At 39.6% G+C, this 21,558-nt stretch overlaps 1 protein-coding gene across 1 annotated transcript in view; it reads left to right on the top strand.

Annotated features, from left to right (window-relative positions):
- The window catches only part of MYO16 (myosin XVI), a 312,032-nt gene that overhangs the window by 170,265 nt on the left and 120,209 nt on the right, over positions 1 to 21,558 (top strand). Inside the window, exon 16 of the mRNA XM_063459903.1 lies at positions 17,588 to 17,735. Coding sequence (XP_063315973.1) covers positions 17,588 to 17,735 — 148 coding nt within the window. The remainder of the gene's footprint in view (positions 1 to 17,587; positions 17,736 to 21,558) is intronic.

Here is a 21,558-nt window from a genome sequence, read left to right as displayed (position 1 = left end):
GTGCTTTTGATTGAGTAGCATATTCTCCCTTAAATCAGTGCTATACCAAATGTTATAACTTTAGCTGTGGTAGAATCAGTGCTATACCAAATGTTATACCTTTAGCTGTAGTAGGATGTATCCCTCTCTTATACTCCATCAACCTCTAAGCACCAAAACAGCTCTAGCTTAATGAAGTGATTTTGGTCTGTAACACCCCCGCAGCCTCACTGCTCGCTTATCTGCTATTTAGAAGTTAAAGAATTATGTTCAGCACTATGACAACTTTAATGTTTTGATGTGGTCATGGTGTTTAGGGTCTGCATGTGCAGTGTTTCATTAACTGCGTGGACCATGCCAGCAAGGGTTACTGCAACCAAAACCAATGTGTTGATAAAAAAGCCTGAATTAAATGATTATACTTACAAGAACAAATACAATAAGTTGTAGTTGTTCTGGTGACTATAGTGTCCCTTTAATCCCTTAAGGACACATGACATGTGTGACATGTCATGATTCCCTTTTATTCCAGAAGTTTGGTCCTAAAGGGGTTAAGAGCTTTATATCTATAGCCTCCAGTGCATGTAAGTGTTCTGCTTTTATATACAGGAAAGGGAAAAATAAACATAGAGTGGGACTGGAGAAGGAGAAAAAGAGACACACAAATGGCTAGTTTCGGGGAGAGACACACATAGGGATTGCGGAAAGAAAGACAAAGGAGCTCAGGGGAGAAAAGACATGGAGACAAGGGGCTAGGGAATTAAGTGACACTCAAAGGGCCTGAGGGAAGTAAGAGGCACACAAATGGGCTTGGAGGAAGTAAGAGTCACAAAGAGGATAGGTAAGAGATACACAATGGGAGTTGTAAGAGACACACAAGGGGGATAAGCTTCTCTAAAGGGGCTAAGACATTTAAAAGATGGCATAAAAAACACAAAAAGGTGAGACATTCTTGATTTGACCTCTCAATGGCAGAGAATTGTGCAGTGGGACTGCAGTGACATGATCTATGCACCAAAAACTGCTTCATTAAGAGTTTTTCTACTGCTTAGAGTATCCTTTTAAATTAAGCCCCCATGCTGCTGTTAAGAGTATAGGGGTAAAAGGGAGGGCAGATGGGAAGGAGAGGCATATGCAGGTACCACATAATACTGTTTTAATTAGGCTTACTTCCTTTTCGTTCACACAAATACGTTTAGCGGTGGTTAGGCAAAGAAACTTGTAACAAAACTGACCATTCAATTTTTAAGTACTGTAATCCATTTGATTATTTTGCAAGTGGGAATACACAATGATGCAAATTTGGCAAATTACTAAACAAGGTGCCATCCATATAACAAGCCCCCATTATCTTGTGTGGAATTTATTTCAGTTTATATCTCTTAAATTACAGAAAACCTTTTTTTTTTTTTTTTTTTTTCATAAAGTCAATTTGTGCATTTGTTTACATGTCTAGCCTACATGTTTAGCTAGAGGGCAATTCAAACATAATGGTTTATTCCCTATGCAATTACTTGGTCGTGTGATGTCATGATATGATAAGTGACATTCCTTTAGATTCCAAACAATGTCCCAAGGGCTGGAAATGTTCCATGGCACTTGTAAAATACCACATGTACCTAGTCTCTCTAAACTGCAAGCGCACTTTGTTATTAATAATAGAGTATGCGTCAGTGATAGCCCTCCTCTCTCATGTATATAACATAAATGAATAATGCATACTGTAAATTTAATGGATTAGCACAGTGTTATAGTAAAAGCTTCCTGACAGATTGGACATGTGATAAACGCTCATAAGATAATAACTCTTTTTTGGTCGATTAATCATGCTAAGCAGTTTCTCAATGTCTCTGAACGCAGTCCCGAAGGCACAGCAATGGTCGAGGTTGTGCCCATATCCCCACCGGAATATAACTGAGAATTTCCTAAATCCTAAACTATTAGCATGGTTTGAGGACAGTTTTGGAACCACTTCCCTGACTAGATCAATATTAAGCCTGAATAAATGATATTACTGTGCTTTAATGATATGTAGGGCTCTACGTGAAGTATAGACCTGTATTTCACAGTATATTTTTATTGTATGCTTTCATGTAATTGAATATCTCGATTAAAAGTAACAGTACGTGTCAATATATTCATAATATAAAGGTTCAGTTTCTACATGTAATTACAGTTAACAATTCAGCCACTTTTCTAGGTTACTTCAACAATTTGTAAGTTAATATAAAGGCTAGCAATCCTGTACATTTTAAGCAATCTATCTACTTTTCAAAGCACACAGAAATAATTATATGTTCTTCTGATGCTTATCTTGGTCCAGTTAAATGAGCCATGATTTTATATCCATCAACGATATGTATATCCATTGGTCAAAAGTATTTCTTGTCCTCCGCATTTTTACATTCTACTTAAACATCCCCTATAATGTTGAATAGATATGAACAAGACGTATTCATGTTATACATTGACAAAAAAAATACAGATAACTAAACTTAGATATACAGACTTGCAAATGGTGTCCTCTGTTTCTATAGCACTAGTCTTGGCAAGTAGACTATACAAAAAATGAAATATGCCTGTCTGCCTGTCTGAGTGTTGTGTATGGTGGCTGAACTTTGTTTGCAGAGGTGAATCAAAGTGTGATTGTGTGCAAAGTGTGTTGGGAATATTTTTTATTTGACCCATTAGCTCCATAACATTTGGCAGAAAAGGGTAAAATTCCTTGTGGTTCAATGGAGATAGTTTGTGGAGCTGCAGTATCGGGTGCAGATCACTTTAAGAGCTCCCATTTGGTCCGGTGCTGGACATAAAGGGAGCTCTTTTGATCTCACCGCCAGCTCATCGAATGCCTCCTCACATCCAGAGCTGGTTGAGTAATTGAGCGCTGCATGAAAGATGTATTAGTATGTCCAGTACAGAGTTTAGCTGCAAAAAGGTAACAGTAGCACAAAAGGAAATCAGAATATATTAAAGATATGAGGTGAAGAATACACTGACTGGTCACAATATTAAAACCACTTATAGGTGAAGTGAATAGCATTGATTTTTTTTAGTTACAATTGCAACTGTCAAGGGGTGAGATATATTAGGCAGCAAGTAAACAGTCAGTTCTCAAATTTCATGTGGAAGCAGGAAAAATGGCCAAGCAAAAAGAGAAGGACCAAAAATTGATTGCTAGATGAGTGTGTCAGAGCATCTCCAAAATGGCATGTCTTGTGGGGTGTTCCCGGTATGCACTAGTTGATACCGACCAAAAGTGGTGAAAGGAAGGACAACCAGTGAACCGGCGTCAGAATAATGGGTGCCCAAAGCTCATTGATGAACATGGTCCGATCACATATAAGAGCGAAGGGAAAAGATCTGAGTGGCTTTGACAAGTGCCAAAAAGTCATGTCTAGACGACTGGGTCAGAGCATCTCCAACTGCAAGTCTTGTGGATTGTTCCAGGTATGCACTGGTTAGTACCTACCAGAAGTGGTGCACAGAAGGACATACGGTAAACCGATGTTACAGTCATAGCTAGGTGCCCAAGGATCCTTGATACACATGAGGAGAGATGGCTAGCCCATCTGGTCTGATCAGAGAGAATAGTTAGTTTAGTTCAAATTTATGTTGACCATGATATAAAGGTGTCCAAACACACAGTGCATCACCGTTTGCTGCGAATGTGGGTGCATAGCCGCAGCCAGGTCAGAGTGTCCATGATGACCTTTATCCTCCACCAAATACACCTTCAATACTTATTGTATGGCTCAACAAAATATATTGACACGTAACCCCTTAAGGATGGTGGGCGTGCTATGACATCCTTAGGGACCTGGCTCTAAATGCCAGGGGGTGGCATAGCACGTCCCCGCCGTCCTATATACTTACCCGGTCGCCGGCGATCGCGGTATGGGGACTTACCTGGGAGCCCAGGGAGTCCCCCTCCTTCCTCTTCGGCCCCCCTGGGCCATGTGATCGCGATGTCCTAGTGAGGACCTCGTGATCACATGGATGGCATAGCCATGTCAGTGCCAGCAGGGAGAGTTTCTGTAATGACAGGTACTCCCCCTGCTGCCTGAAATTTTTTTTAAATTGTTTAAAACAGTGTAAAATTAAATTAAATATACTTAGATCATATATATATATTTTTTATGATCTATATAATATATTTATTATATATATGAGCGAAGTGTGTGTGTGTGTGTGTGTGTGTGTATATATATATATATATATATATATATATATACACATACACTGTCTATATAAATCTAAATTTAATTATATATATAAATATCAAAATACACGTAGAATATTGATTGTATATATATATATATATATAAAATTATCAATATATATATATATATATATATATATATATATATATAATAAATAAATATGTAAATAAGTAAAATAAAAAAATGATAAAAAAATAAATAAAATATATATATGTGTAATTTCGTTCTAACTGTATTTTAAAATTAATATATATATAGATTTCAAAATACACGTAGAACTAAATAATAAATATATCTATATACATAAGTATATATCACTGTATATATACCTATATATAAATAAATATAATTAAAAAAAAAAAAATATATATATATATATATATATATATATATATATATATATATATATAATAAATAGCTTGGCACTCTCCTTACTTGTAATCCAATAAATCTGCCTCCCTAAAAAAATAATTAAAATAATAAATAGATAAGGTGGATTCAATGGTATTCTATGGAGCAATATTACTTTGGTTAAAAAATTTTTTTTTATATAGTAGTGAAAAAAGCATCAAAGTCTAGTAAACTGACATATCAGAACCATAAATGTTTTTCAGGTTATTCAATAAAGTGAGAATTTAAAATGAATATCAAATTTTAATCTGCAACAGCAAATATGAAAGTGACATGGTGAATTTTTCCAGTTCAGCTATTTTGACTTTAAATATAACATTCACGTTGAATTCTCACTTTAACGAATAACTCTGTTTACATTGTTTGTACCATTGCATAGGAAACCCATATCAATTCTGTGTATAATTCTGTGTATGTTGGCAATCTGGAACATAATAGAGCCAATAGGTTTGAAGTGAAGGTATATATCTTATATTATTTGTAAACCAAGCATAAATGCACATAATAACATCCAATCAGACACTCACATGGAGAAAGTAGATAAAAAGTCCACATGGCTTGATTGTGCAGAAGTTTGTTTTATTCCAAAGTGTTCAAAGAATGATGGCTCTCAGGCTATCTAACATTTGACACATTTTGTCTGTTACGCTGGATTTAATTATCCACCACGCAGGCTCGCTGCCTAGGTGTTCTCTTTGACTCCGACCTCTCCTTCAAGCCTCATATTCAATCTATAGCCAGATCCTGTCATTTCCATCTCAAAAACATTGCACGCATCCGCCCCTACTTAACGCCAGATGCGACTAAGGTGTTGTTCCAGTTCACTGTCCTTTCTCGCCTTGACTACTGTAATCCGCTTCTCGGTGGTCTTACGTGCTCCCAACTTGTGCCGTTACAGTCCATAATGAATGCGGCAGCGAGGCTCATCTTCCTGTCCTCCCGCACCTCCCATGCCTCACCCTTCTGTCAGTCCCTACATTGGCTTCCTATAAAATATAGAGCTCAATTTAAAATTCTGGTTCTTGCTTTCAAATCATTACATAATGCTGCTCCCACCTATCTATCCTCCCTTATACACAAGTATTTCCCATCTAGGCCCTTACGATCTGCTGAAGACTTACTTCTATCTTCTGTCCATACTCCCACCTCTGATGCTCGCCTTCAAGATTTCTCGAGGGCTGCACCATTCCTGTGGAACTCACTTCCCTTCTCCGTTAGATGCTCACCCAGTCTCCACTCCTTAAAAAAAATCGTTAAAAACCCACTTCTTCATAAAAGCGTATCAATTAAACTGTTAATAGCTCCTGACTGATTCCTCTTCTGCAACAGTCACTAGTCTAATACTATCCTTACCTTTTTGTGTCATTTTACCCCACTCCCTCTAGCATGTAAGCTCATTGAGCAGGGCCCTCAACCCCTCTGTTCCTGTGTGTCCAACTTGTCTGGTTACAACTACATGTCTGTTCGTCCACCCATTGTAAAGCGCTGCGGAATTAGATGGCGCTATATAAATAACATAATAATAATAATTATTATTATATATCAGCAATATTATAAAATAACACATTAAACATAGAGTTGGATAGGCCAGCCAGCCCTTATATTTATGGTAACACTCCAAGCACTGTAACAACTACAGTGCCATGGTAAGTAGTCAAACCATTTTAGAGCTGTTTAGCTTCTTACCTTGGGACTACTGAGAGCCAGAAGCTCTCTGTCTGAGCTTAGCTCAATGGTGCAGAGACTGATAATGGCAGCTGATGCTCTCAGCCAATGCACTAGCCCTCCGCTACAGGGCTTTGCTCAGGAGAGAAAACAGAAATCATATTTGTGAATTTTGAATTCCTTAAAAAATTACCCTTTTTTACATATCTAGAAATTATTATTAAACTATGTTGGAAATACTTTTTGTCAATTAACCTACTAGAAGTCCCGATACATATCGAATTTGATATTCCCACAGCATACTAAAGAAATGTTAGAGAATCCGATTTTACTTTACAATATGCTAAATGCCCACCATTAACATCAATGGAATCTAATAATAATGCAGTACATATGCAAATTACACCATAGCAATCATTCTCTGCTCGGCAAAACATATTTAGTTTAATGTGACTTAAGTTCATATTATAAAAAGTCAATTTAAAATATGTTCATTGGCTTTGAATAAGATAAGAGGGCCATTCCATGATGATGAGCAAGATAACTTAGTAGTATAATAATTTTTCATACACTGATGCATCTTAAATCGACTTTCATAGCATAAAAATTGTTTCTTATCTATTGTGACATCGATGTAATATTTATTTTGTAAGTTTTTCAAGTGATCTCACATTTTGATTTAACATTTAAAATGATTTAATATTATATATATATTATATATAATATTTGTGGTCGGGGCAATATTGCTGTAAGAGTTAAATAATACATAAATATCATAATTAATAACACCAGTCGGTTGTGGTGTGCCGGAACCGACAATGCAGTAGGCCTGTAATAAAGAGGGCAAAAAGAAGTGTACCATACAAAATTTTATTTGTTCTGCAATACATCGAAATTACTTGGTGAAAGACCCGAAAGCCCTCAATGTTAGCAATATAAGTAGGTGTACATGCGTGCCTGTACGAAAACAGCTGAACACATGAGAAAACATACGAAACTAAGTAGTGGAACTCAACCAAACCGAGATGACGCCATGACCGAGGCGCGACTGCCTAAACTTACAGTTCAGCAAACACTACCGGGTCAGTCTCCGAGCAAGCTGGAGAAGGAAGCAGGCTGGAAACGTTCGGTAACTGGTCAGGTAAATAGAAACAAGGACTGGACAATGGACAGCAAGCCTGGAACCAGGACTACGAGGATACAGGTAAGCACTGCAAGATGGCGACTTGTGAGTGACCGTAAGTAGTCACACTCAACTCACCAGACCAATAACGGTATGTGAGAAAGGATAGGAGGCCCTTGTGAAGGGGACCCAAGCCCCTCCCACAACTACAGGCCCAGCCTTAAATTTATATTTATATATATATATATATATATATATATATTTTATATTTTTTATTTTTAACTAACCGAACATAAACCACTTTCTTTGTGGTCATTTATTTGATTAATTGCCCAATAGGTTTAGTAAATGTTAATATGATTACAATTGTGTTTAAGAGCATACACCTAAAACACTAATATCTCCAAAGCAAAATCTTTACAAAATGGCAGGCACAAACATTATGTAGAATTTTATTCTTTTAAAATGTGGTTTTTTTTTTGCATTGTTTGGTACATTTATCTGCTACGGGAGCTTCTTCAGCCTCCCTCTCACTCCTTCCAACCCACAAATCTTAGTTTCAGTCCTGTCCACTAATGACAATCAAGGCATCGTTGGGCAACAGCAAGGGAGAGAAACTTGACACTGGAGCCTGAAACTTGATCAGACCCACTATCGTCTCCCTATGTCAGGATGTTGCAAGGTGAAAAGATCTTCAAACTGAACATGTGAAAATCTGTCTGACTGGCCCAATGTACTTTTCCAACATTTCTTGAATAGGACATTAATTGGTAAGATCAGTGTTGTCATCTGCCCGTAGGTAGTGTGAAAAGCAGAGGCATGCATGACAAAGGAGAAGGTAATTATTATATTTACCTTATACCCAGCCTGCAGAGTGAAGTAACATTCTCATTGAAAGCTAATGCTTTTGAATGAGCAGTTGTTTCAAAGTAATGCATGTCCCTTAAAATTTTATATGATGTCAAAAACATAGACAATATGTTAAACTATTGGTTTTTTTTTTTCATTTAACCATGTTCCTTATGGACCTGTACTCCTTAAAAATTAAAGTGAGTGTTCAGGAAGCTATCCTCAGTTTTCAAGCGGGTAGCAGGGGTTCTGCAGCAGCCATAGGTCATATCTCTCTTTCTCTCTCTGTCACTCACTCACTCCCTCTTTGGGTACTTTTCTACTAGAGGCAAAGGGGCAAACATAACATTATTTACGGGCTCCTAGATATGATCACATAGGTGAACTAAGTACCTGCTGCTACTGACACCAGTGACAGATGCAGTTGTGGGAGATACAGTTTTGTTCTGCCTTTTGGAGGCTCAGAGGTCCAGTCACAACTGTAGCCTTAAATACTCAGTGTTATGTCAGTAAATATAAATGGGAAGGGTGACTATTTCTAAGTATATCTCAATTTTTTTTCTCTATTTTTGTTTTAATATGCTATTAATAAAAGTCATATATAGTAATAAATATAATAACAAACTACCTTTAGACAAATAAAATGTATGTATTTAAAGCCAAACTTACTGGTGTGTATATATATATTGTTAATTGTGTACACATGCATGTTGAAAGGAAGTCACAAGTTTTAATAAATTGTAAAATTTCTTACAAGATAAGACTGCATTAATTAATTTCCATAAGACTTCTGTATGGTGAGAAACAATTATTTCAGCCCAATCAATTGGTCTGAAAACAAAATTTGGTTTGGGTGGTCCAAAATGCTTCTATGTGGTGTTTTCCTGCAGATTAATTTAAACCATGCAATCATTTTCTGGAGAAAGATTGGGATCAACCAACAGATCCAACCAGTGTATAACATCATGGTGAAAGCATTAACAAAACATTAATCCTAAATTTATCTAGGGGGCACTACTGGGATTTTCTTAGAATAGGAAAGGGATAGGATCTTCTTAAAAGAGTGGAGAACAAAGATGGTCATGTGCCAAGACAAAGTATATGATGTCCTTGCATGGTCATGTGCAAAAACTACAAATGTAATGTACTTGCAATGTACATGGCTGTTAGTCAATTAACCCTTTCAATCCCTCCTTTTGTTCTGAAAGTATAATTAGACATCAGCACACTAAATATAAATCAGTTGGGGTCGGAAAGTGGGAATAAGGTCATCAGGATGCGACCGATAAAGGTTAATGTATATAGGGGTTGTGAGTGTAATTGATAAAAACCAATAGAAGAGTTGGAATTCCCACTAGACAGATAGCTAACATGTCATCAGTTGAAATGCCCCCCTGAAAGAAAATATTAATTACATTAAACACTTAACAAAATTAGTCAAAATAGAAATGAAAACAATTATGATTACTATCAAGATGTCAAAGTATAAAAATTTCAACTGATAGGGAACCTAGGGCCAATGTCCGTATACAGAAACAGTCCACTGTGGAGAAGCCTTTTAGCTATTCTAGGTTTTAGACAATGCAGGTGCTAATTTTGAGTCCCCATTTTGATGTGCTGTTCTTAGCAGAGTACCACAGCCACTTTCTAGGGTAGAAGCAATCCTTTCACTTGGTGTCTTCTCTAAATTTTTGGCTCCTGTTGCAGCGAGGAATCCTCTTTCTTTCTATAATGCCCCAAAGGCATGCAGAAGTCCAAATACATATTTGAGTCTGTGTTAAATTATATTCTTTCTCCAAGATTTAATTGTTGTGTTAGCGTAAACAACTCTGCTCCCTGCACTGACAAGTTGGGAGATAGGGGCTGTGCTTTAAGAATTTCATATGAAGACACTACAGAATGTCCTGATCTACTCTTCTCTACGTACAGTGTAATTCACTCAAGGACTGATAATTTCCATGATCTCTTCAGAGTCCTGCTGTACTTCTGCTGCTTCAGGCAGACAGATTGCATGATACCACCTGTACACTGATGACACCCAGAAATATCTCTCCTCCCCGGTCCTCTTCCCTGCCGTTCTGAAACGTGTCACTGCTTGCCTTTCTTCCATCTCTGACTGGATGCCCTCCCGATTTCTGAAACTCAGTCTCTCTAAAACTGAGCCCCTTGTCTTTCCTTCTCCTAATACTGATCCTCCTCTTTCGCTCTCCCTTGAAGTTAGTGGTATCCACATCAGTCCATCCTTGCCAGCGCGCTGTCTTGGCGTCATACTTGATTGTGGCCTCACCTTTGAGCCTCACATCCAATATGTTGCCAAATCCTGAAGATTTCATCTTAAAAACATAGCCCGCATCCGCCCCTTTCTTAAGCAAGATGCTACCAAGGAGCTTTTCCATGCTCTAGTAATTTCCCGCATGGATTATTGTAACCCTCTCCTAATTGGTCTTCCCAAATGCCGTATTGCCCCGCTACAGTCTGTAATGAATGCTGCCACTAGACTGATTTTTTTTCTCTAGTCGGTCCTCTAACACCTCATCCCTCTGTCAGTCCTTACATTGGCTTCCTGTATCCTATAGGAGTCAATTCAAAGTGCTAACCCATACCTATAAAGCACTGAACAATTCTAGCCCCTCTTATATCTCTTCACAGATCCATAGGTATGCCCCTTCTCGGTCTCTCCACTTTGCCTGTGACCTTCTCCTGTCTGCTGCTCGCACCCGTACGACCAACTAACGCTTGCAGGACTTCTCGCGGGCGGCACCCTTCCTATGGAATAGCCTGCGTACCGCCATTAGACTCTCCTCTAGTTTTTAATCATTTAAGAAGTGCCTTAAAACCCATCTCTTTAGGAAAGCTCTTCCAGAGTAACCTCTACCTCACATACTTGTCTCTTGCTCTCTCCTAAAGGGCAGCACTTTACTCTCTCCTCCAGTTCTGCTTCACTATCACCTTATTTGATTATTTCCTGTCCTAATGTGTTACACCCCACCTCCTATAGACTGTAAGCTCATTTGAACAGGGTCCTCTTCAACCTATCGTTCCTGTAAGTTTTCTTGAAATTGTCCTATTTATAGTTAAATCCCACCTACTCCTCCTCCCCCATAATATTGTAAAGGGCTGTTGGCGCTATATAAATGGCAATAATAATAATAAAGTAGTACAAAAGTGAGATTAAGAGCAAAGCTTCATACTGTTCTAGTCTATCAGGGGTTAAAATCTGTCCTCTCCACCATTTAACAGTTGACATACTGCATGGTTAACAAGCAGTGGCGTCTCTAGGATTCATACTTGGGGGGGGGGGGGGGCACATAAGGAGCCAGGGACAAAAGTAGGGGGGCAGTTATAAAACGTGGGGAGAAATTACCATGGTTGCGGCACGTGAGGGAGCAGAAACCTTCCTGCAGTTCCTCTCTGCTCCCTTGCATGCTGTTTAGTGACATGACGTCACTCCGGCCCCAGCATCACTACTCTGTAGCATCACCACAGAGGAGCAGAGAGAAACTGCAGGAAGACTGAGAGGAGACACACTGGATGCCAGGGAAAGATCCACTCAGCTCTACCAAAGGCTGGGTGAATTTAAATAAATATAGCAAATTGTGAGTGTGTGTGAAAATATTTGTGTGTGTGCTGAAAGGGTAGAGTGTGGCTGCATTGTGAGTGTATGTGTTTTGGGGTTGCATTGTGTGCTTATCAAGGAGCTGTAGTTATTATATAAGATTTGGTGTGTAATGGGGTGGAGCAAGTAGGTATGTATGTGTGTGTGGGGATGAAGGTATGTGGGGGAGAAATGTGTATGTGGGTGAAGAGATTATGTGTGTGAGGGGTGAACCCTGTATGTATGCAAAGATGTACTCTTTGTTAGTGGGAGTGTACTGTATGTGGGGGGGGGTTCACTGTCTGTGAGGGTGTACTGTGTTTAGGGGGTATAGAGAGTGGGATAGGGAAGAGCTTTACATTTTTACTTTAATAATTGTTAACAAAAAAAAAATATTCCCCTGTCCCTCATCTTACCTTGCAGGGAGGGGTGGCACAATCAGATTCATGGTGGTTGAGAAGGCTGACTATCATCAGGTCCAGGGGAGGTCACGAGAAGAGAGGTATCTCTCTTGAAGCTCAAGCACTTACAGAGACTGACCCTTACAAACCCAGACTGCCCCATACAAACCCACAGACTGACCCATACACACACACACCCTGCCCCCAACACACAGACTGCCCCCCCACACAGACTGACCCACCCCACACAGACTGACCTATGCACACACACAGACTGACCCATGCACACACATACAGACTCACCCCCCCCCCCCCCACACACACAGACTGACAAAATTGAGTAAGTTCCTTGCTTTTTTCATGTACACACAGTCTAAAGACTTTGTTGCAAACCGCAACAACAGGTGCTTTTTTAGGGCAGCTTTTAACCTGTCAAAGTCTTTCTGGCTTTATTTTTTTCCACTATATCATGTCAGATATTCATAAAGTATTTTTGAGAAATGCCGGTCTATCAGTTATTTGTTTGCCAGTGGAAAATAAATAACTAGAGGCAGTTTGCAAAGTCATTGAGATAAAACATATTCCACAAATTCTACTTTTGGATGGACAATAATAGCCCTTTTTCTTTAACAGCTTTATATGCACACTGGCTTAGATATTACAGCAGTGAAAGACAGTATCAACATAATCAACATTGTTTTGAAATAGGTCTGGTAATCAATAATTCATGCATATACTGGACCAGCAGAGTGGCAGTAGTGTGAGTACATAGTGCTGAGTCCTTGCTAAATTGTCCACCAAAAGAGGATGGAATCTCTGTGTATCCCTGAGGCAGCCTGGGCCAGCTAAGCTGACACATCTGTCTCTGTTCTGTATCTTCTCATTCAAATCAAATAACAATTGGCTTTCCTTGGCCACCAGGATGCAAAAGAAAGTGTCTTTAAATCCATTGCAGTAAAATAGTCCTTGTCTGCATGAGGCTTAAAGGTGTAGTTCATTTGAAAAGTAGTAGACATTCCTTAGGAATATAAGTCTGTATCACATGCTATAACTGTAATGCTCTAGCCTCTGAGACTCTTATGAGGCTGTGCTGGTGATTTCAATACAATAGTTACAGGTATGACATTTTCTGGCTAATCAGGTTTTGACAGTTGTCCACATATGAGGAGAAACTTTGAAGAGAATACTCTTTGGTTTCTGTTGGTCACTCATGGGCAGCATGGGATTAGTGGGCAAATTAACCTGAAAGGATTTCTCACATAAAGTTTTAGATCACATATTTATTTTTAGCCAGTGCAAACTCATGCTTTTTTTACTTTTTCTTGTTCTAGTATTTATAATTCATTGATATTCTCACAATTTAAAATAATTTCATAGTGTCCGTAAACTAAGCAAAACATTTTAACTTACAAAATGTTACATCATTCCCACTTGGAACACTCTCTGACATGTGAGAGAGGCATTTATTGTATATAACTATATAAAACACTTAAAGTCTGTACATTCCCCCTATGTAGGCTTAAATGATTTAAAAATCCTGTAAAATAAAGCAGTTATTAGATTTCCAATTTTCCAGGTCAAGGGTTAATAATGGGACACGCATACATCTAGTAACCACAACACCATTCCAATCTGACATCAAAGTCTCTCGGAGGGGCATCATTGTACCCCACTCCTGCTTAATGCAAGTTGAAGATCGTTTATTTCTGAACTTATTTTTGATCAATTGTGTGCTGTTAGCTTTGCTGTTGCATCATGTATTATTAAAAAGGTTATTAGAATATTCTCAGAACAACACAGCCCGTAGCCACACCTCCTACTCACACCCCTACATTTAAATATCTATCTTTGTCTATATGAAATGCTTCAGGTCATGCACTCTGTTTTCAACTTTTATAATTTTATAATCCAACACAATATAGCATACAACAACTGTATTACTTAAAAATAAAACATATTCAGTTATCATATAATATGTATTCCTTCAAACATATCAGAATACTATTTCAATAGTAGATAATGTAATCTGGGCAATGAATACTCCAGCTAATGGCTCACATAATTATATCAACAGTAAATGCAATAACTCAACATAAGGTAGGGAAATTCTACAGGTATTTTATATATATATATTTGAATTTCAGCAAATTAATATATCAACAAATACAGAATGCATAGTTTAAATTTAACTCCAGACCCCTAAAACATTTTATCTTGCTAAAAAGCTTTATGTGTGAATAGTTTGTCCTCTTTTTTCATTTTGTAAATAGTGCAGATTTTCAATAGATATTTACACTTTTATAAATGTATACTGGTAACACTCCCCCTGGCTTTTCAAGTAGGCAACACGTCCTGTTACTTTGTGGTTTGGTTAGCTTATATGAACTGAGCTCAAGCGGAAGCAATTGCCCAGAGCACTTGCAAAGACTTCTCATTGAGCTGCATTGGCAAGTCTGTGATTGGACAGTCACATAAAGTCTGGGCAGGATTAGAAGAGGAGGGCTTGAAAAGGCAGCATGCTTTTTATTTCAAGTTTTCAAGTTTTTATTTGGGCTATATCTACTAATCAGTGATTTTAATTTATTTTGTATTTGGGCAGTGGAATGTCCCTTTAACCCCTTAAGGACCAAACTTCTGGACTAAAAGGGAATCATGACATGTCACACATGTCATGTGTCTTTAAGGGGTTAAAGAATTATTGCATATTTTCAATCTGAGCTGCAGACACAGATTTCAAATATATATGAACTGATTTCCTTACAGGGATAAAACATATTAAAAATCTTGGATTCAGCAAGCTACTCCATTCTTGTATAAAATATAAACATATATCAACTCAGATAATTAGAAAGAGAAAAATGCTGGTACATATTTACATCTAATGCACTTTTGTCATCAAGTAATATCTGTATCAGATATAATTTAGCACCCCACATATTATACAGTATTTTATAATTTTACAAAGAAGATAAAGCAATATATTTATGTCTAGTTTGGATACAAGCAGTCAATATAATTCACAGGATCCTTAACTTATTTAAGCCAGCTTCGTATTATTATTATTATTAGTAGTAGTATTATTATTGCCATTTATATAGTGCCAACATATTCCGTAGAACTTTACAATATTATGAGAGGGGGGATTTAACTATAAATAGGACAATTACAAGAAAACTTACAGGAATGATAGGTTGAAGAGGACCCTGCTCAACACGCGTATGCTACAGGAGGTGGGGTATAAAACACATTAGGAAAGGAAGTAGCAATCAAATAAGGTGGGAGTGAAGCAGAGCTAGAGGAGAGAGTAAAGAGCTGCCCTTTAGGAGAGAGCAAGAGACAGGTAGAGGGAGGCCATAAGCTTTCCTAAAGAGGTGGGTTTTAAGGCACTTCTTAAATGATGGTGGTAGGCAGACTATTCCATAGGAAGGGAGCCGCCCGCGAGAAGTCCTGCAAGCGTTAGTTGGTCGTACGGGTGCGAGCAGCAGACAGGAGAAGGTCACTGGCAAAGTGGAGAGACCGAGAAGGGGCATACCTATGGATCTGGGAAGAGATATAAGAGGGGCTAGAATTGTTCAGTGCTTTATAGGTATGGGTTAGCACTTTGAATTGACTCCTATAGGATACAGGAAGCCAATGTAAGGACTGACAGAGGGGTGAGGTGTGAGTGGACCGAACAGAGAGGAAAATCAATCTGGCGGCAGCATTCATTACAGACTTTAGCGGGACAATACGGCTTTTGGGAAGACCAATTCCCAGAGAGGGTTACAATAATCCATGCAGGAAATACTAGAGCATGGACAAGCTCCTTGGTAGCATCTTGATGCATAAACAAAATATTTTAACATTAATTCACAATGATACAAAAAAACTCCATAGGAAGAGTCATAAGATGGAGTTGACTAGGTCCGTCCCTGTGGCGGGGTTATACTTGAGGTCAATGTTCACTCTGACCAAAGTTAAAACATTTGCTACTCCTACAAAGAGGAAGCTGAATGCCATCTTGACCGCTTTCTTTCTGCACCTCAATAAATAGAAAAACTCACAACCTCTTCCATCAAATCACCATGGGATTTCTTATATCTGACTGTCTAGAAACTTGGCACAAATATCCTGCATATTAACCAAATCCGAACGTTCATTTGTCCTGACTCTGAATATTTCATTCAAAAAAGAAAAAAATAATTATTTCAGCCAACAATTCTATCATAATCACTTACAAATGTTTCTGACTTAATCTTACATGCTGCTGTCTCTGCCATGTTTTTTCTTACATACATTTCTGACTTAACATTTTGTAGTTACAATGGCTGCTCTTATCTCTCACTCCTCCTTACATTCCACACACTTTCTGACTCAGCCATCTGCTTTCTTATAACACTGGAAAAAGCAGGGGAAGACTCAAAGCAGTCTTATACTCGAAGGGGGCCACATCTGCCCTTCATGTTATAGCCAGGGTTCAGTAATGTGGGTAATATGGCAAACCCATCTGGAGGCACATTATGTAACTGTGAAGCACAGAAACAAAGAGACTTACGCACTCACTGGTTCAAGTTCTTGAAAATCCCGGACCAAAACCCACAAAACTGTTTGATCATCTGTCCTTGGTAATCAGCAGAATTATCTGCCATGGCTTTAAAGTTATATCCAGACCATACCACGCCCTCTAGTTCTTAGGTACACTTTTGAGAGATCATACAAAGGAGTCAATTTAGAAAATGTCCAATGTTTATTAAACAGAACAAACATTTAAGGCAAAGCAATAGGGGGCAGTCTAGGGGCACTTATATTAATGACCAATCAAATATTGACAACTATTAACTAACTGCAGGGTGAAAGCATTAACAAATCATTAATCCTAAGTTTTTCTAGTGGACATTACTAGATAGGGTTTTCTGAGAAAAGTAGGGTGTAGGGATAGACGCTTCCTATAATAGAAGATGGTCATGTGCCAAGACTTCTTATGTGATGTCCTTGAATAATCATGTGCAAAATTACATATGTAACGTTCTTATGACTCAGCTGAACCAAAATGAACCGTTGCAGAAATTTAAAATTTGTTCTACTTTTTAACCTCTGTTGTTTTTTGGTGCCATGGACAGAACTCTAAATCACAAAATAAACATAATTGTCCATTGTTCATTTTGTTTGTTTCTTGATATGTCTATATGACTCGTTGGAGTTACGGAATTTGGATGACCCACTGAACACCCAAAATGTGGATAAATTGCAATTCATTTGAAATTGAATGCACAATTCTAATGTCTATGATGAAGGTGTTATGTCATGAAATGTGTAGACAATATAAACACTTTTTTTCTGATGAGATCTATTTCAATTTCAGCCAGAGTATACACATACATGCTAGAAAAATCTCGTCTCCTCAGTCATAGTCCAGGACAAAGCAATTTCCTTATTTTTTATTTTATGATGGATGGCCTGTCGTCTGAAGAAAAATATAACTTATACCTCCAGAGCACATCTCAGCACAGGTAACTTTTTCTAATATACCTTATAGATGTAGTATTAATTTATAAATCACTGGTTTTACAAAATGTTAACTATTAAGTTTTTTTTCACTAAATCCCATGACAAGTGAAACATGATAAGTAGTGATGTCCCGAACATAAAATTTTCGGAACGCGAATTTCCGCAAATGATCGCGAACCGGGCAAACCGGGCAAACCGGGCGAAGCGCCATAGACTTCAATAGGCAGGCGAATTTTAAAACCCACAGGGACTCTTTCTGGCCACAATAGTGATTGAAGGGGGGGGACCTACTCTCCTTCCCCCCCCTGGCCCCCACCCCTGGGCGGCGGTTGGGGGCCATAAAGATAATGAGGGGGGGACCTACTGTCCTCCCCCCAGGCCCCCACCCCTGTGCGGCGGGTGGGGGCCATAATGATAATGAGGGGGGACACCTACTGTCCTCCCCCCCCCGGCCCCCACCCCTGGGCGGTGGGTGGGGGCCCTAAAGATAATGAGGGGGGACCTACTGTCCTCCCCCCCGGCCCCCACCCCTGGGCGGCGAGTGGGGGCCATAATGATAATGAGGGGGGGACCTACTGTCCTCCCCCCCTGGCCCACACCCCTGGGCAGCGTGTGGGGGTCATAAAGATAATTAGGGGTGACCTACTGTCCTTCCCCTCTCTGGCCCCCACCCCTGGGCGGCGGGTGGGGGCCATAAAGATAATGAGGGGGGGACCTACTGTCCTCCCCCCCCGGCCACCACCCATGGGCGGCGGGTGGGGGCCATAAAGATAATGAGGGGGGACCTACTGTCCTCCCCCTCTCCGGCCCCCTCCCCTGTGCGGCAGGTGGGGGCCCTAAAAAAAAATAAGGCCCCCCACCCACCTGAGTGGTGGGTGGGGGCCCTGAAAAAAACAATAAGGGGGGACCTGCTGTCCCCCCCCAGCCCCCACTCCTGAGCGGTGGGTGGGGGCCCTAAATACTAATAAGGGGGGCCTAATGTCCTCCCCATTGCCCCCACCCCTGAGCGGCGGGTGGGTGCCCTAAATACAAATGGGGGGGACCCTAGTCACCCCAACCCCCCCCAAAAAATTATCCCCCTACCTACCCCCTCACCCTAAAAATAGTGAGGGGGGGGACCTTTAACTAAGAACCTGTAAAAAAAATAGAAAAAAACTACTTACCATTCGATGTTTTCTTTCTTCTAAAATCTTCTTTTTTCAGCCCCAAAAAAGGCCAAATAAAAAACATAATTAAAGGCCCCCCCTCATTATTTTTAGGGTGAGGGGGATAATTTTTTTTTGGGTGCGGGAGGGGGTGACTAGGGTCCCCCCATTTTTATTTAGGGCCCCCACCCGCTGCTCAGGGGTGGGGGCCAGGGGGAGGACATTAGGTCCCCCCCTTATTAGTATTCAGGGCCCCACTCACCACTCAGGGGTGGGGGCCGGGGGGGACAGTAGGTCCCCCCTTATTGTTTTTTTAGGGGCCCCACCCACCGCTCAGGGGTGGGGGCCGGGGGGGGACAGTAGGTCCCCCCTTATTGTTTTTTTTACGCCCCCCACCCACCACTCAGGGGTGGGGGCCAGGAGGGAGGACAGTAGGTCCCCCACTCATTATTTTTATGGCCCCCACCCAACGCTCAGGGGTGGGGGCCGGGGGGGGACAGTAGGTCCCCCCTTATTGTTTTTTTTAGGGCCCCCACCCACCGCTCAGGGGTGGCGGCCGGGGGGACAGTAGGTCCCCCTTATTTTATTTTTAGGGCCCCCACCCACCGCTCAGGGGTGGGGTCAGGGGGGGACAGTCGGTCCCCCCATTGTGATTTATGGCCCCCACCCACCGCGCAGGGGTGGGGGCTGGGGGGAGGACAGTAGGTCCCCCCCTCATTATTTTTATGGCCCCCACCCACCGTGCAGGGGTGGGGGCGGGGAGGGAGGACAGTAGGTCCCCCCATTGTGATTTATGGCCCCCACCCACCCCGCTGGGGTGAAGGCCGGGGGGGAGGACAGTAGGTCCCCCCTTATTGTTTTTTTTAGGGCCCCCACCCACCGCTCAGTAGTGGGGGCCGGGGGGGACACAGTAGGCCCCCCCTTATTGTTTTTTTTAGGGCCCCCACCCACTGCTCAGGGTGGGGTGGGGGCCATATTCCCCTATATAACAATGTTTGGTATTTAGTGAATATTCCCCTGTATAACAATGTTTTGCATTTAGTGAATATTCCGCTATATAACAATGTTTTGCATTTAGTGAATATAGGGGAATATAACAATGGTTGGCATTTAGTGAATATTTCCCTATATAACAATGTTTGGTATTTAGTGAATATTCCCTTGTATAACAATGTTTGGCATTTAGTGAATATCCCCCTATATAACAATGTTTTGCATTTCGTAAATATTCCCTTATATTCACTAAATGCCAAACATTGTTATATAGGGGAATATTCACTAAATGCCAAACATTGTTATATAGGGAAATATTCACTAAATGCCAAATATTGTTATATAGGGGAATATTCACTAAATGCAAAACATTGTTATATAGGGGAATATTCACTAAATGCAAAACATTGTTATATAGGGAAATATTCACTAAATGCCAAATATTGTTATATAGGGGAATATTCACTAAATGCAAAACATTGTTATATAGGGGAATATTCACTAAATGCAAAACATTGTTATATAGGGGAATATTCACTAAATGCCAAACATTGTTATACAGGGGAATATTCACTAAATGCAAAACATTGTTATATAGGGGAATATTCACTAAATGCCAAACATTGTTATATAGGGGAATATACCAATGTTTGGCATTTAGTGAATATTCCCCTATATACCAATGTTTTGCATTTAGAATTAAAACATAATAATAATAATAATAATAATAATAATAAAAAAAAATGATTGCATCTTCCGAATGAATCTAAAATGTATGCTGTCCAGTAGGTGGGAGGGTCTGCTGGGGAGTGTCTGCTGCTGATTGGCTGTAATGTGTCTGCTGACTGTGAGGTACATGGTCAAAGTTTACACAATGATGTCGAATAGGGGGCGGAACCGAACATCGCATGTGTTCACCCGCGGCGGCGAACGCGAACATGCTATGTTCGCCGGGAACTATTCGCTGGCGAATAGTTCGGGACATCACTAATGATAAGCCTCGTAATAAAACATAAATTATTCTCCAGTAGGTTTATTCACTAAAGTGAGTATTGCCAGGGATTCAAAAGTAATTCAAAGTGAATTTTAAATGAAAAGTCTAAATAATGAAACTGAAAACAGTTGTGGATTCTTCGCTATTCTGGCATAACATAATTTTGAATTTCACTTTGAATTCCATTTGAATCCTACTCAATTCTCAATTTAATGAATAGCCCTACAAGAAGAAAAAAAAAACATTTTAAAAATGTGTTCTTTTGAGATCTAAAATAATTGTAATCCTATTTGTATGCAGTTCTTATTCTAATAAAATATGCTTAACTGTAATACTGTTTTTTAATTTGTCAGTGCTTATGAAATGTTCTTACTTAAAATGTATTGTTTATGTAATTACTTACAATTGAGATATGTCTTAGAAATGTATTAGAATAGAAGTGTAAGAACTGTTCCACTGATTTAAGCAATGTAACAAGACTTTTCCTATTGTCCGCCAGGGGGTTGTTACAAAGTTAGTTTATAAAAGTGCTGATTTATATTATTTAAATTGCTGTGGTTAAATTGGTGTAGTTCAACATAAAGGAGGACTTGGACTAAACATACGACTGTTATTATATAAGCTCATCTTTCGCTCAAACAACTAAAATACTAAATTCCATACATGTGGGTATCTCTTGAACAACAAGATATC

Source organism: Pelobates fuscus, chromosome 1 (genome assembly GCF_036172605.1).
Source record: "Pelobates fuscus isolate aPelFus1 chromosome 1, aPelFus1.pri, whole genome shotgun sequence".
Lineage (NCBI taxonomy): Eukaryota > Metazoa > Chordata > Amphibia > Anura > Pelobatidae > Pelobates > Pelobates fuscus.
The sequence above is the reverse complement of the archived record's forward strand: the minus strand, read 5'-3'. Positions and strand labels throughout refer to the sequence as shown.